Here is a 13,544-nt window from a genome sequence, read left to right on the forward strand (position 1 = left end):
AGCCATCCCAAAGGGGAGGGGACTCGAGGTGGGGTATCTGTTTAGTCTTGCAAACAGATCAGGCTTAAACTCACCATCTGTCACCAGGTCTCTTAGGCCCTCCTGCTGTTCAGGGAAATGTCTGTATCGCTTTCTCTTTGCACTGTCTGCTCTTGCTTCTCTTGGATTCCAGTGCAATCAGGCTTTACAGGAAGTGTTTCCCCATCCAGCAGACTCTCTCTCCTCAGCTCTGGCTCTCTCTCTTGGGATAATTCTAGTCTGAATCCTTCAGCTGTGCCCCACTCCTGCCTCCCACCACAGCTCCCCGCACCAGGCTCCTTCCCCTCTGACTCTGCCCGCTGAGTGGTTTCAGCTTCCCTGTCCTCTTGATCCTGCCCTGGCTGCGGGGCCTTCCCTTCTAGATCTGAGCGTCCCCCTAGAGCCCCCACCCCCACCTCTGGTGCCCAAGTCGCTGGCACCTTCTCCACCACTGGCACCTCCTCCCTGCTCAGCTCTATTTCCTCTGCCACCACCTTCTCTGCAGCTGCCGTGTTTCCTAGGAACTCATCTGCTTGGTGGCAAGTTTCCTCACCAGCAACATCTAAAAAGGAGGCGGCTTTCTCTGCTTCTGTTTTCCCCTCAGCTGTCTTCGAATCTGCCAACACCTCCCTCTTCTCTGCGGCTCCTCCTCCTTGGTGGAGAGCTTCCTCAGCCACAGCCACTCCTCCTTGCAAGCTCCTGTCCCCCTCTGTGGCCCTGTTCCTCATCACTCCTGTCCCTAGTGTGCACTTTTTATCCACCTCTTCCTCTGGATCCTCATCCATCACTTCCTCACTCAACTTTCCTGCCATCATGGAGTCACCTTCAGGAACATCTTCTTGGGTCATTGTCATGACCCCCACTCCCTCTGGCCCTTGTAAAGGCTCTTTGTTTTCTCTCCCCTCCCATCCTGCAAGGCCATCTTGACCTTTGGCTGCCCACTCCTGGGCCTCGCCTGTGGCTGTCATCCTGGCCTCAGGGGCCTGTGCCTCTCCTGCTAGCTCACTCTCAGGAGCTCCTAACATGCCCTCTCCCTCTGGTCCAGGCCCTTCATCCTGCTCTGAGGAAACTCTGTTCTCCTTCTCTGGGGGAGCCATGTTCTCCCCGCCGAGCAGCTCTGCTCTGCCTTCCTGCTCCCTGTCTCCACCGTCTCTCAGTCTTTCCCCTCCTCCCTCTTTCCTCAGAGCTGTTATATCTTCCAGTGACTTTTCAAATCCAGGTGCTGCTTCAAACATGGTCACCTGTCCCTCTTTCAGTGAATCTTCTCCTTGAGGCCCTGTGTCTTCAATCAATTTAGATGTCCCCACCAGTGCTTCATTCTCAGCATCACATTCCATTTCATTTTGGGGGGCTTGTGTCTCTTCCTCAGGTCTTCCTTCCCTCACAGTTTCCCTCTCTCCCCCTTTACACTTTTGCTCTTCATCCTGAAAGGCATTTGCCCTTGTCACCTCTTCTCTCTCAGATTCAGTGTCCCCCAGAGTTGTTTTCGGCCTCTCAGCTTTCCTCCTCTCTGTTGCTGCATCTAATTCCCCAGGTAGCATTTCTTTCCTATCATCTTCCCTATTAGATTCTGCCTCACTCTCAGCCTTCTCCCTTTCCACGTCTTCCTCACAAAGCTCTTCCAGGCTGTCTTCTGAAACCCCCATCTGGGTTGCCTGGACCTTCTCAGAAGTTGAGGGGCTCAAAGGTGTTTCTAGTTCCCTAATTGCCTTCCTCTCTTTGGCTGGTTCCTCTCTCCTGAGTATTGCCTCTTCTGACCCATCCTCTCTCTCAGATGCAGTGTGTTCCACGGGCCCCACGTCCTCTAGGTCTGTGAATGCTTCCTCTTCACTGTCCTCCATATGTGGCTTTTCGGGTCCTGCCTCGCTCACAGCTGCCCCTCCCTCAGACTCTCCCTTCTCTGGAGTCACCGCTTCTTTCAGGGCTGCTGCCTCCGGAATGTGCTCAAAGGTCAGAGCTGCTGCCTTGCTTGCAAGCACCACCTTCTCCAAACCCTGTTCCTCTTCAGGAGTTGCCTTCTCTGTCTGCAGCACTGTTTGCGTCAAGGCCTGCTCTTCAGGAGCCTGGTCTTCACTCAAACCTCCCGAGTGTCTTACTGCTTCTTTTCCCATGGGGTTTAACTCCTCTTTATCCAGCCTTTTATCCCCTTCTACTGCTACCTCTGCCCCACTGGCTATGCCCTGAGGGATCTCTCTTTCCTCTGTAAACTGCCCTACTATTGCTGACTGCTCTGCTTCGGGCTTCCACCGGTCCAAGGGGACCTCGGCGGCCCCTGCTTCTTCCCTCAGTGCTACGTCCCCCTTCTCCTCTATGATGTCAGCATCCCTGCCCCGGGGAACTTCGTCTTCCTCCACCGCTTCTGTCTTCTCCAGTGTAGACATTTCTGATACAGCTTGCTTTGATTCCTTGTTTGAGTCGAATGCTGGACTTTCCTCCATCATTACCATCATTAAATTCCCATTCGGTGCTATAAAAATAAGGTTAGAAAATAAGGTTACTTTAATCAAAGAGCACAAGGGAGGAGATATTACATATAATCTTATATAATATGAAACATTTATATATATCAAGGGTTTTCCATGATGAAAAGAAATGCTATCAAATTTAATGGACACATTGATATTAAAGGAAAATTGAGCATCAGAAATGTTGAAAACAAACAAAAATTCCTTATCTTGGAATAGCAAAATTTCTCGTTCTCTCACTCACACATGCACGTGCACACACACACACATACCCCCTTCCTACTTTCATTTGAAATATTAGGACTTGCAGAAAAATTATGCAATAAGAAAAGCAATGAGTATTTTATTTTCTTAGAAAAACCATCATTCCCTATAGCATCATCTTACGCCTGTCCTGGGCTTATGTTTCTTATACTCATGTGGGCATTAGCAACACAATCATAATACAGTGTGAGCTGATCATTATACAATACATTACTCTCATATATTAAAGCTACTCTATTTAGATTTAGTCATCAAATAACACTGTAGCTCAAGGTAAGACTTTTTACTAAAGATACCAATTTGTATTACAGGTCAGGATACCTCCCATCTATGTTCAGAAACTGATTTGCCTTTGGCAAAACAGGATCACAGAGCAAGACAGAACTTTGTAGTCTGGGACAATTTTCAACATAACCTTCTTGAAGTATTTCATAAGTTCTCATCCATAATTCCCTGGCAAATTTGGGTGTACTAGCTATCATACTTCTATAAATATAACTTCAATGTATTTCTTAAAAGGCTTCAAATGGATTTCTTATTATTTACCAAATACATGTATTTTTGTTGGAATGATTCGTGCAAAATAAATAAAGGCATGTCATTCCAAATACACAAAGCATTTAAATTTTCCAAATGCAGGATAATTCTTAGGGAGAGAGGAGCTTCTAAAATGGTCTTCTTCATAATTTCCATCAATCTAATCTTATTCATTTATAGAAGACACTGGACCAGATACTATAAAAGAAGTTATCATACCAAGGTGTCAGCCTTCAAATTATGTAAACTTATGAAGTAGGCAAAGGTGTCTTCCTCATTTTTTTTACTCACTTGCCTTTTTTACTTGCTAGCCATCACACCCCATCCCATCACCCACAGTCTACCAGAAACCTAAAGCCCTAATCTTACTCACTTCTTTCCTATTCTGCTACCTCATTCAAGACTGTCTTATCACTCCATTTCCTCTCCCAATAAAAAACATGGCTATCCTTTGTTGCATTCCCTTGGTCTCTTGCCAGCTATTACAATAAACCATTTTGAGGCAAGCCAATAATAGCAGATATTACATTTCCCTTAAAAATGTATTTGGAAGGTAAGTTTTAATATCTTCTTTCAAAGGAGTAAGATAGAAATTTCAGGTCTATCAGTGGGTTTGGTGCTGACTTTCATTGGTGGCCATCAGCATATCACAGCAGTTATTTCCTAAATTGTACCTAGAAGTTCCCAAAGGGAAATGTAGAACTGAATGTTCACTCAGAGGACATGCAGCCCACACACCTGGGAGATTATGGTCCATTGTATTTCATTACAGATTATTACTGGGTTTAAAACAAAATTAAATGGAAACGATGAGAAACAACAGTGCGTGTCAAGTCTCTTTAATAGTATATCTGTTGCTAATCAAATTCCTGCATGAAAGTATATTTAAAAATCAGTTATGAAAAACTGTAATAAAGTCCTCTATCTTGCTAAGCTGGCCTCTAAATTTATAGATTAATTAAAGAACATTTAGGAAAACAGAGGAATAAAATTGCCTTGCCATTATATAATAATATACTATGCTTAAATTCTAGGAAAGAAAGTGCTAATGGCATCCAGCTGAGCTATTATATGAACACACACACACACACACACACACACACACACACACCATAGGGGCGTCAGGACATCCCTGAAGCAAGTCAGAAAGAGTAATTAAAGCCCTTCTAAGAAATATCAGTGTAAATACATGACTTAGGGTTTTTGATGGTAACCTCATTGGCTTTTGAAAAAAATAATGAATATGAGAGCAAGCAATATTCACAAACAGGAGCAATTTGATTTAGTGGAATGAGTGTGTGCTTGTGAGTCAGACAGACCTGGGTGAGAATGCCAGCTCTGCCACTTACTATCTGGATGAACTTGGGAAAGAACACCTCTCTAAGCCTTCATTCTCTTAGCCATCAAATGGGAACAGAATCCTTGTGATAGAAAATGGTAAAATGCTCAGCACAGTGCCTGGAACACAGAAAGCCCTAACCAACTTTCCTTCCACTCTTTCCTCCCACTGCTTACAGTAGATTAGATTTTCTTGCTGAAATAGGAGTTGATGGATAACAACTCCTGTGCCTGCCTTGCAAAATGTTTGGGGAGGTGCACCAGAACTCCTCTGGCTGAATGCCCATTCTAAAAGATGTGGATTCTCTAAGCTCAGGGTCCTTCTCCTGTCACTCTGCCCACTGCATGTTCAAGTGCCACCTGGCCCTCTCCACCTTGTCCAGGGGGAATTGGAGCTCACGGAGCCAGTGTTAAGTGCAAATATTCTGACTGTTGCTATTTGTTGAGAGTAATAAAGTCCTTTTTCTCTGACCCAGGAATCTTGTATCTTCTGCTAGCATCCCTGAAACTTGGGTAACTTGGCTTGAAAATGGGGTAAAATCCCAAATACCTCAGAATGCTTGATGACTATCATTGAAAATGGGTAACTTGGCTTGAAAATGGGGTAAAATCTCAAATACCTCAGAATGCTTGATGACTATCATTGAAAATGGGAGGTGGAGTGATGCGACCGTATGATGAATAAAATGAATAACATCCCCTCCCACACACCCGCACACACAGACACATGTATTCAAATCAGGATGTCTTTAAAAAGTTACCCACTAAATATGGAGAAAGCTGATTTCAAGGACACAGCCGTTTGACCAGATGTATAGGAGTCATGGTTTGCTGAGTCACTCTAATTGGCACTCCTGCAGCTGGAATGCTCATCACCAAGAGCCAGGTCATACTGATGGCAATGAATTCTTCCCTAATTTTAAAAAATAAGGAGCTCAGACAAATCATTGTGAAATGTGCCTTGGCTCTCCATGTCTCCAACGGGTCGGTGAGACAAATCCACCTACCTGGTCAACTAACTGGGAGGTGGGCTAGGAAATAGACTGATCTGCAAATCCCTACCAATATTTTTTATTATCTGAAGTCCTTTTTTTCATTCTAGGCACCAATGCATTCAAAAAAGGATAATGACATTCCTATCTGATGTCAGCTTTAAAGGTCCCCTTCAGGCTTCGCAACCACCTCCTGCCACCATATTCACTAGTTGAAAAGAAAAGAAAGGTGGCAGAAGAAGGAAACAGGGACAGGAAGATGAAAGATGGGATGGGGCTGTCTTTTGCAGAGGATTCAGAAGGTCTCTCGTAGGTAATGATGTGCCCTTACCTGCACCTGTATCCATCTCTGGCCTCCTGGAGCACTTCTCCCCCTCGTCTGGGCTGCTGACACCAGACTCAGCATCATCGAGGCAGTGGCAGCCAGGCTCCACGGCTTCATCTATTATCTGTCCAACTGATTGGAGACCATATAAAATATCAAAAGGTATAAAAAGTCATGGGAACATTGCTGAGCTGTTTCACATTTCGGCAAGTGGGGTTAATTTAAAAGCATTCACATTAAAATGTGACCATGTTTTAAAAATCTATGAAGATTAAACAGCTTCCAAGCTATGATTTCAAAAAGAAAAGACAATAGATCATGAAGCAAAGGAATCCTTGCAAAGAAATATTTGCATCAACAAAAAACAACAGCCAGAAGCAGTGAGAGATTTGCCAAATGCACATGCAATGAAATGATTGAAAATGCAGTTTAGTTGCCTTTTCCTTTCTAGAAACATGTGTCATAGCTTTTATGACACTAATCATCACTGCTCTTTTAAATTGCTAAAACTACCAGAGCTGAGTCCACTACGAGCATCTCATCCATTAGTAGATTTTAGTGATTTGACCCCAATACTCACTCCATGTGGACACAGCAAAAAAGCTACCGCATGATTCCTACAAATTTGACAGTAAAAGCTGTTGTGTGAATTCCATTATTTGCAGCTGATTACTAGCATGGAGCTTCAGGATCACGAAGACCTAAATTCAGGGCCCAGATTTCATACTAACTGAGTCACCTTGGGCAAGTTCTTTGACCTAAACCTAAGCCTCAGTTTACTCATCTGTCAAAAAGATACATCTACTCAATGGCTATTGGGAGGATTAAATGAAGGAATCTATGTAGAGCGTGCTTATTTTCCACTCATCAGCAAGTTCCTAAGCATGTAATTAGTAATCGCTATGATGAAGATGATAAGCATTTCTATTCTAAGTATCATCACCCAATCTGGTATTCTTCTAGGCAACGCTGTAACATCAATTGAGTTTGTCTTTAGTCTCTAACACCTTCCTGTCTACATCCCTTGCCTATCATCTGATAATCCATGTTCCAAATCCCTGACATCTACCATTATGCCACTTTCTGGTTAACAAAAGCTCACTCAGGAAACACTAGTCCTAGATCTGCCTTCCTAGGTGAGAACATGGTATCGCCAAAATGTCCTTTCCCCCCTCCCACTATGTCTCTCTCCCTCTTTCTCTCCTTTTCTCCTTCCCTCCCTTCCTTCCTTTCCTCTCAGATATTCTGATTCAGTTTATCCAAAGACTGTAACTATAGAAAAACAACTAGAATATGGTGTCTTGCTCACCTTAAGGTGAATTGCTAAGGAGTAATTAGTTACTTTCTGATCTCTCTCTGTGTTTGAAAACAAACAGTGAAATGCCTGCCTCATGTGGCTTTTGGGGAAAAAATGGAATGACTTAACTATATTAATCTTAAGAGGACAAACATGGAAATTAAGAGAGTTACATCATGGAATTCAAATGTATTCTCTTAAACAAAATTAACATCTTTTCCTCATTCATCCAATATGCCAAACAAAAAAGTTTTTACAAAAATGTAGTTTAGAGATGACATCAACTCATGACAATTACATTATAGTTGGGTTTGTTATCAAGTCAACCTTTATTTTAGGAACTTCATATACATAGGACATATAAGTTAAATACCATCTTACCCACTATAATAATGTTGATACCGTATAACTACAGAGTTTAAATAAAGAGTATTTTAGGTCTTTGCATATAAATCTGCTTGGCTAATTGAACAATAGAACTGTCTTAACTCAAGAATCCCTAGGACAGGGGGATGGGAGGAAGTCTGATTTCATAGCAATTACATGAAGCTTTCTTTCATTAGAACCAACAATACCTCTAGGGCTTTTTCCCAAGTAGTTGCCAGACTATAAAGAAATATGGTTTACAATAATAATAATAAGCAATAATTAAAATAAATAATTAGCAGCTATTGAACCAAAAGACTATTTTAAGAAGCCAAACAGTGCTAGCATAATCTCAAAATTACAACTCACTCAGAATTGCCAGTGAAGCTTGTAGTCCCTGTGTCTCAGGACTGTGCTGGCCACTTGCCCACGTCTGCTGCTTGCCCCTGGTGAGTTAGGCTTTGGAAGTAGATGAGAGCCTGTACAGTTAGATGGTGGCAGTTTCAGATTCAGCAAGAGTGAGATTCTGGCCTGAGCATCAAGGGCTCATCAGGTGTGAGACCAGAAAAGGCCTCACTTGGTTATTTTTTCTCAGATGCTCTTCTGAAACTGAAACTTAAAAGCAAGAACTTGGCCAGTGTCTAACCTTGACTGTTTTCAACTACTACAGTGAGGGAGGACTGTGCACGCTGAGACCCCCATGCCAGCAAGGTGACACATCACTTTGTTTCCGCTATCTGTTTAGCCCTTCATCCCCCAAGGCTCCCTCCGTTACCTCTCCATAAAGGTGACCACTGAAAGCAAAGGTAGTTGTCAGTTCTCAGAGTATTAATAGCAAAATCAAAGAGACCCATACAGAGACTTTCTTAGAAAAGCACCTTTTCCACCCAAATGATATAGGATATCATAAGATATATTTTAAAGTACCAAAATTTTTTGGATTATAATCTTAGCTTTTTTATTATGAAAATAAATACATTTAAGAATAATATGCACTGTAATTTCCCTAAATATCAAAATAGTACATATTTATTACCTAAAGCTTGAAAAGATAAAAAAGTGTAAAGAAGAAAACTAAAATTATTCTAGTTCCACCACTCAGAGAGAACTACTCGTTAACATTTTGGTGGATTTCTAAGTATTTTTTTTACTCTACTCTTACTATAGATAGCATTCTGTATCCCATTTTATTCATTGAGCGATATATTGTGATGATTTCCACATATCATTAAATAAAAAAGATTCTCCATAACTGCATAGAATGTTCTAATAAGGTTTTACTAAAATTTGGTTAACCAAGTGCCTGGTATTGGATATTGAGTTATTTCTATTTTTTGTGTGTGATTATAAAGCTAGTTTAAGTACTACTTACAATCATTTTTGTACTTATTTCTGACTATTCCCCTAGCATAAATTCCTGGAATTAGATTTTCTGGGTCAAAGAACATGATACTTTTAGAAGCTTTTGATATATGTTTCTAGATGTTCTTCAAAAATCTAGGTATCAATTGACAATTTCACCTATAATGATGACAGGCCTTATGTTCCTGCACTACAGCCAACAATGCCACAATTTCCACCAATTCTTTCTACATTTGATAATTTAGTAATTAAAAAGTAGTGGCAAGGATATAGATTTCAATATTAGTAAGCAAGCTGTCTAAATTCAGCCCCTCTCCTCTGCTTGTTTTGAAACAAAACAAACTGATCCCATCTTAAAACATGCTAAGAATCCTGGGCAAGGGGCCAGCCCCATAGCCAAGTGGTTAAGTTCGGGTGCTCCACTGCAGCAGCCAAGGTTTTCTCCAGTTCGAATCCTGGGCGCAGACATGGCACCGCTCATCAGGCCACGTTGAGGAGGCGTCCCACATGCCACAACTAGAAGGACCTGCAACTAAGATATACAACTATGTGCCAGGGGGATTTGGGGAGATAAAGCAGAAAATAAAAGACTGGCAACAGTTGTTAGCTCAGGTGCCAGTCTTTAAAAAAATAATAATAATAATAATTCTTGGCAAGTCAATATCAGAAGAAAGCTTTGCCAAGAAATTTTCATCTGAATTTTAAGAACATTTTAAGAATGTAAGGAGGCTATAAAAGCAGAGTAAAGATATACCTAAGTTTGTTCCAAGTTCCCGGTCACCTTGAAAACTAGCCCAGCTCTTGGATCATTCCTTATGTAGCCAATCAATTATCTTCCCAACAACTCCTCATGACAAAATTCATCACTAACATCATCTACCTACACAGTAAAGATGTTCCTGTGTTACCTTTGGCTTTGAAACATGGCCCATGAAAACCCAGGATTAATTACAAACTCAAGACCACAGCTGTTCAAAGATAACAGTTGCAGAAAGCTAGAGTCTATCCTCCGCACAGCAGCCAGAATAATCTTTTCAAAACTTTCCCGTCATGTCATTTGGTCAGTTGTATGCCCCAATTTTTCCAAAGGTTTCCTACCTCAGAATAAAATTCTCCCCCTGGCCTCATCTTCTACCACTCTCTGGCTTGTCCATTCTGCTGCTGTCACCCTGGCCTCCTTTCCGAATCCTTCATTCAGCAACTCTGCTCCCAGTTAGGGTCTTTGCAAATGCCATTCCCGCTGCAGATGACAGCGTGGCTCACGCCTGCACTTCATTCAGGTCCCTGCTCAAATGTTCCCTCACCAAAGAAGCCATCCTAAAATGTCACCCTTTCCCCAAATGATCACTCTATGGCTCACCCTAATTTATTTTTCTCCTAGCACTTAGCCCAGATAGCCCATTACATGGTTATCTTTTACTTGCTGGGCGTTTCTCCCCCTAGAATAGAAACTTCATATAGGCAAGGACTTCATCATGTTCGCACCAAGAACAGTGTGTGGCATAAAGCAGACGCCCAACAAAAAGAAATCTATTGGATCCAATAATCATTCTTTCACAGTTCACTCAGAAGTTGTACTTAGACTGCAAGTCTTAGAACACAGAATTTTCTTGTTTTTTCGTCAGGACGATTCTATTCTGCCTGTGCAATGACAAAATTGCATTGTACTTTCCTCATACCATTATTTAGGTTTAAATTACCTGGCCAAGCACTAGGACTTCTCCTGAATCCCATATACAGGTTTCCCTTATCAACCAAAAGTTTGCTCACTTTAGTCACTTTACTTGTACGAAAGACCTACATTAGTACCTGTTTTCACCAATCGAAAGAAATCCGAAGAGGCTGTCCGTTTTTACGAAAACAGGCAAAAAGTGAAAAATAGCTTTAGTGTTTGTTTGGCAGTGAGCCCTGCTTGAGGCAGCAGGCACCCCGCACACCCCAAGAGCAAGAGTGGGCGCTCCCAGCTCCGTCCCCGGGAACTGCACTCAGCATTTCAGCACCAAGCTTTGAACTGTGTTTGTGAGCATCTGTGCTTTATCTCGATTTATTTTGGGAGGTTATTTTGGGGGTCTGGAAACGCCCCCAAATTTTTCCCATACAAATTAATGGTAATTGCTTCTTTGCTTTACGCCGTTTCAGCTTACAAAAGATTTTATAGAAATGCTCTACTTTCGGATGGCAGGGAAAACCTGTAAAAGTATAAAATGCCTACTTCCATATACTTTTTATATTATACTTTACATCAAAATACTCTATTCTTCAATTATGTTTTTATATTCATAATGTATCCATTATATTAACTTCACAAATTAATGCACCTGAATTATTCCACCATTAGAACCTTGCAAAGATTGTGTCGCAATGCATTAAGACAGCTTAAACCAAAAATAACAAAGAAAAATAAACACATTAAAATAACATTATGCCCTATAATACTGAATTAACTCCCAAGGACACTATGTCGTTTTGGCTAGCAATTATAATCTTTTACTTCATCCACTTAACTGAGGACAACACATCTTTTACATCAATTCACCTGATTTGTTGGTAGACTGGGCAAAGCCCAATTAAGTCAGAGGTATTATAAAGTAGTTAGAAGTAAAATATCATTTTATGTTATCAATCTGAAAGGTACAAAGGCACTGAATGTAGTACTTTACTAATTTAACTCCTGCTATGAACTTAAGTGAAAACAATTCAGATTAAGTTGTATTAGTTCAGACACTAGAAAACATCATTAATTGTAGGTAATTTTTTAGACCAGAGACTATTCTTAACATAATCACAGTTCTTAATCCAAGTCTAATTGAAAAATGATTAATTCAGCACCATATAAATATGAGAGAATCTTTTTTTTTTTTTTGAGGAAGATTAACCCTGAGCTAACTTCTGCCAATCCTCCTCTTTTTGCTGAGTAAGACTGGCCCTGAGCTAACATCCATGCCCATCTTCCTCTACTTTATATGTGGGATGCCTACCACAGCACAGCAAGCCGAGTGGTGCCATGTCCGCACCCGGGATCCAAACCTGGGAACCATGGGCCACCAAGCGGAACATACACACTTAACCGCTGGGCCACCAGGCCGACACCAGAGAGAAAATCTTTTATACATTATCTCAGCCCACATTTCATTTTGACCTAAGGTTACTTAGTCCAGATCTAAGTAAAATATACACATTTCAATCTTCACCAGCGTTCTGTTCTAATTTGTATAAGCTGGTTTTGCAGCATAGTCACCTAAATGACCTTCATTTCAAGTATATAACAGGTGCCATCCCTCTCTCCTTGAGGCATCTAACTGAAGACTCGGTTAAGAAAGAGAAACTAGCCATAACCTCTTTGCCTGACTTTAATATCAACGTAGTGAACTATGCAATCAAGACCTGCTTGGTTTTATCTGAAATTTTCTTAGAAATGTTTATTAATATAAAGGACTTTGAGAATATTTAGAACTTCTTTTAGTCTGTTACTTTAAATATTTACAAATTTATTGCATTATTTCCTTGTGTATATATTTAAAAGGTCATAGGTTTTGAGGGGTAAGCCAAATTATACATACGATAAAGTACAAAAGAAACTATAAAAAAGTTGAATTTGATTTCCGATTTTCCTCTACTCAAATCTACTCCAATTCCAGAAACTGATATGAATTAGCATATATAAATTTCACAATTATATTTTCTCATTCTAATTGATTTAGCTTTATGTCGATGAACAGTTCAGTGAAAAGTTGAGAACCACAAAGAGCACGGTATGGCAGGAAGAACACCGAGTTATAAACCAGATGTGAATTCTAATCCTCGTTCTGCCACTTTCCAGTTGTCAGTCATTTTGTTTTCCTTCTCTATGTTTAAGTCGAATTCAGTGATCTTAAATTTTTCTTCTAGCTCTGGTGTTCTATAATTCTAAGTTCAAGATAAGCTCAGCCTGGCACTTACCTCCAAAAAAATAAATAAAAAATTAAAAACATCAGCACCCAACTGTTATAATCCACTCATGCTCAGGTTTTGAAGGCGTTAGTCCTTCGACATCATCTGAATATTTCACATAGTCTTTGTTTTGTTTTATCTATTAATGTCTTATTTTCTAGTGCACATTATACTCTCTAGGCCTCCATAACCCAGAAATTTTGTTTTTTTCTATAAGATGGGCCAGAGAACGAAACTAGGATTTCTTGCACAGAAAGCAAGATGTTTTTAAGAAAATTTGCCAAGTTATAAAATACTAAGGCAATATAATGAAATAATATGTACAATAAATAGGAATAAAGTACAGTTATGTGTGCTGATATGAAAAGATATTCAAGATACTGTTAAGTGAAAAAAGGAAGTTGCAAAACAAAATGTATCATATGTTTCCATCTGTATATAATAATATATGCATGTACATAATATATCAATACATTTATATATATATATATATACACATATAAAAATTTCTGGAATCATGTACAAAAAACGTGTTATCCACAGTTCTCTCTCTGTCTCGGGAAAAAGAGTAGAGACTGGACAAGGAAGAATTCAGCTCTCATTTTATTCTCATCCGTTCTGCGTTGTTTAAACTTTTCAACCAATTTTTT

The 13,544-nt window shown here is 40.4% G+C and overlaps 1 protein-coding gene across 2 annotated transcripts in view; it reads right to left on the bottom strand.

Annotated features, from left to right (window-relative positions):
* Nucleotides 1–13,544, bottom strand: part of ERICH3 (glutamate rich 3) — a 103,165-nt gene that overhangs the window by 2,920 nt on the left and 86,701 nt on the right. For both annotated transcript variants that reach the window (XM_070486603.1, XM_070486604.1), the window contains 2 exons: nucleotides 5,946–6,071; nucleotides 75–2,485 (listed from right to left, as the gene is read on the bottom strand). In XM_070486603.1, coding sequence (XP_070342704.1) covers nucleotides 93–2,485; nucleotides 5,946–6,071 — 2,519 coding nt within the window. In that variant the 3' untranslated portion in view covers nucleotides 75–92. The remainder of the gene's footprint in view (nucleotides 1–74; nucleotides 2,486–5,945; nucleotides 6,072–13,544) is intronic.

The sequence above is a fragment of the Equus asinus genome, chromosome 16 (assembly GCF_041296235.1).
Source record: "Equus asinus isolate D_3611 breed Donkey chromosome 16, EquAss-T2T_v2, whole genome shotgun sequence".
NCBI lineage: Eukaryota > Metazoa > Chordata > Mammalia > Perissodactyla > Equidae > Equus > Equus asinus.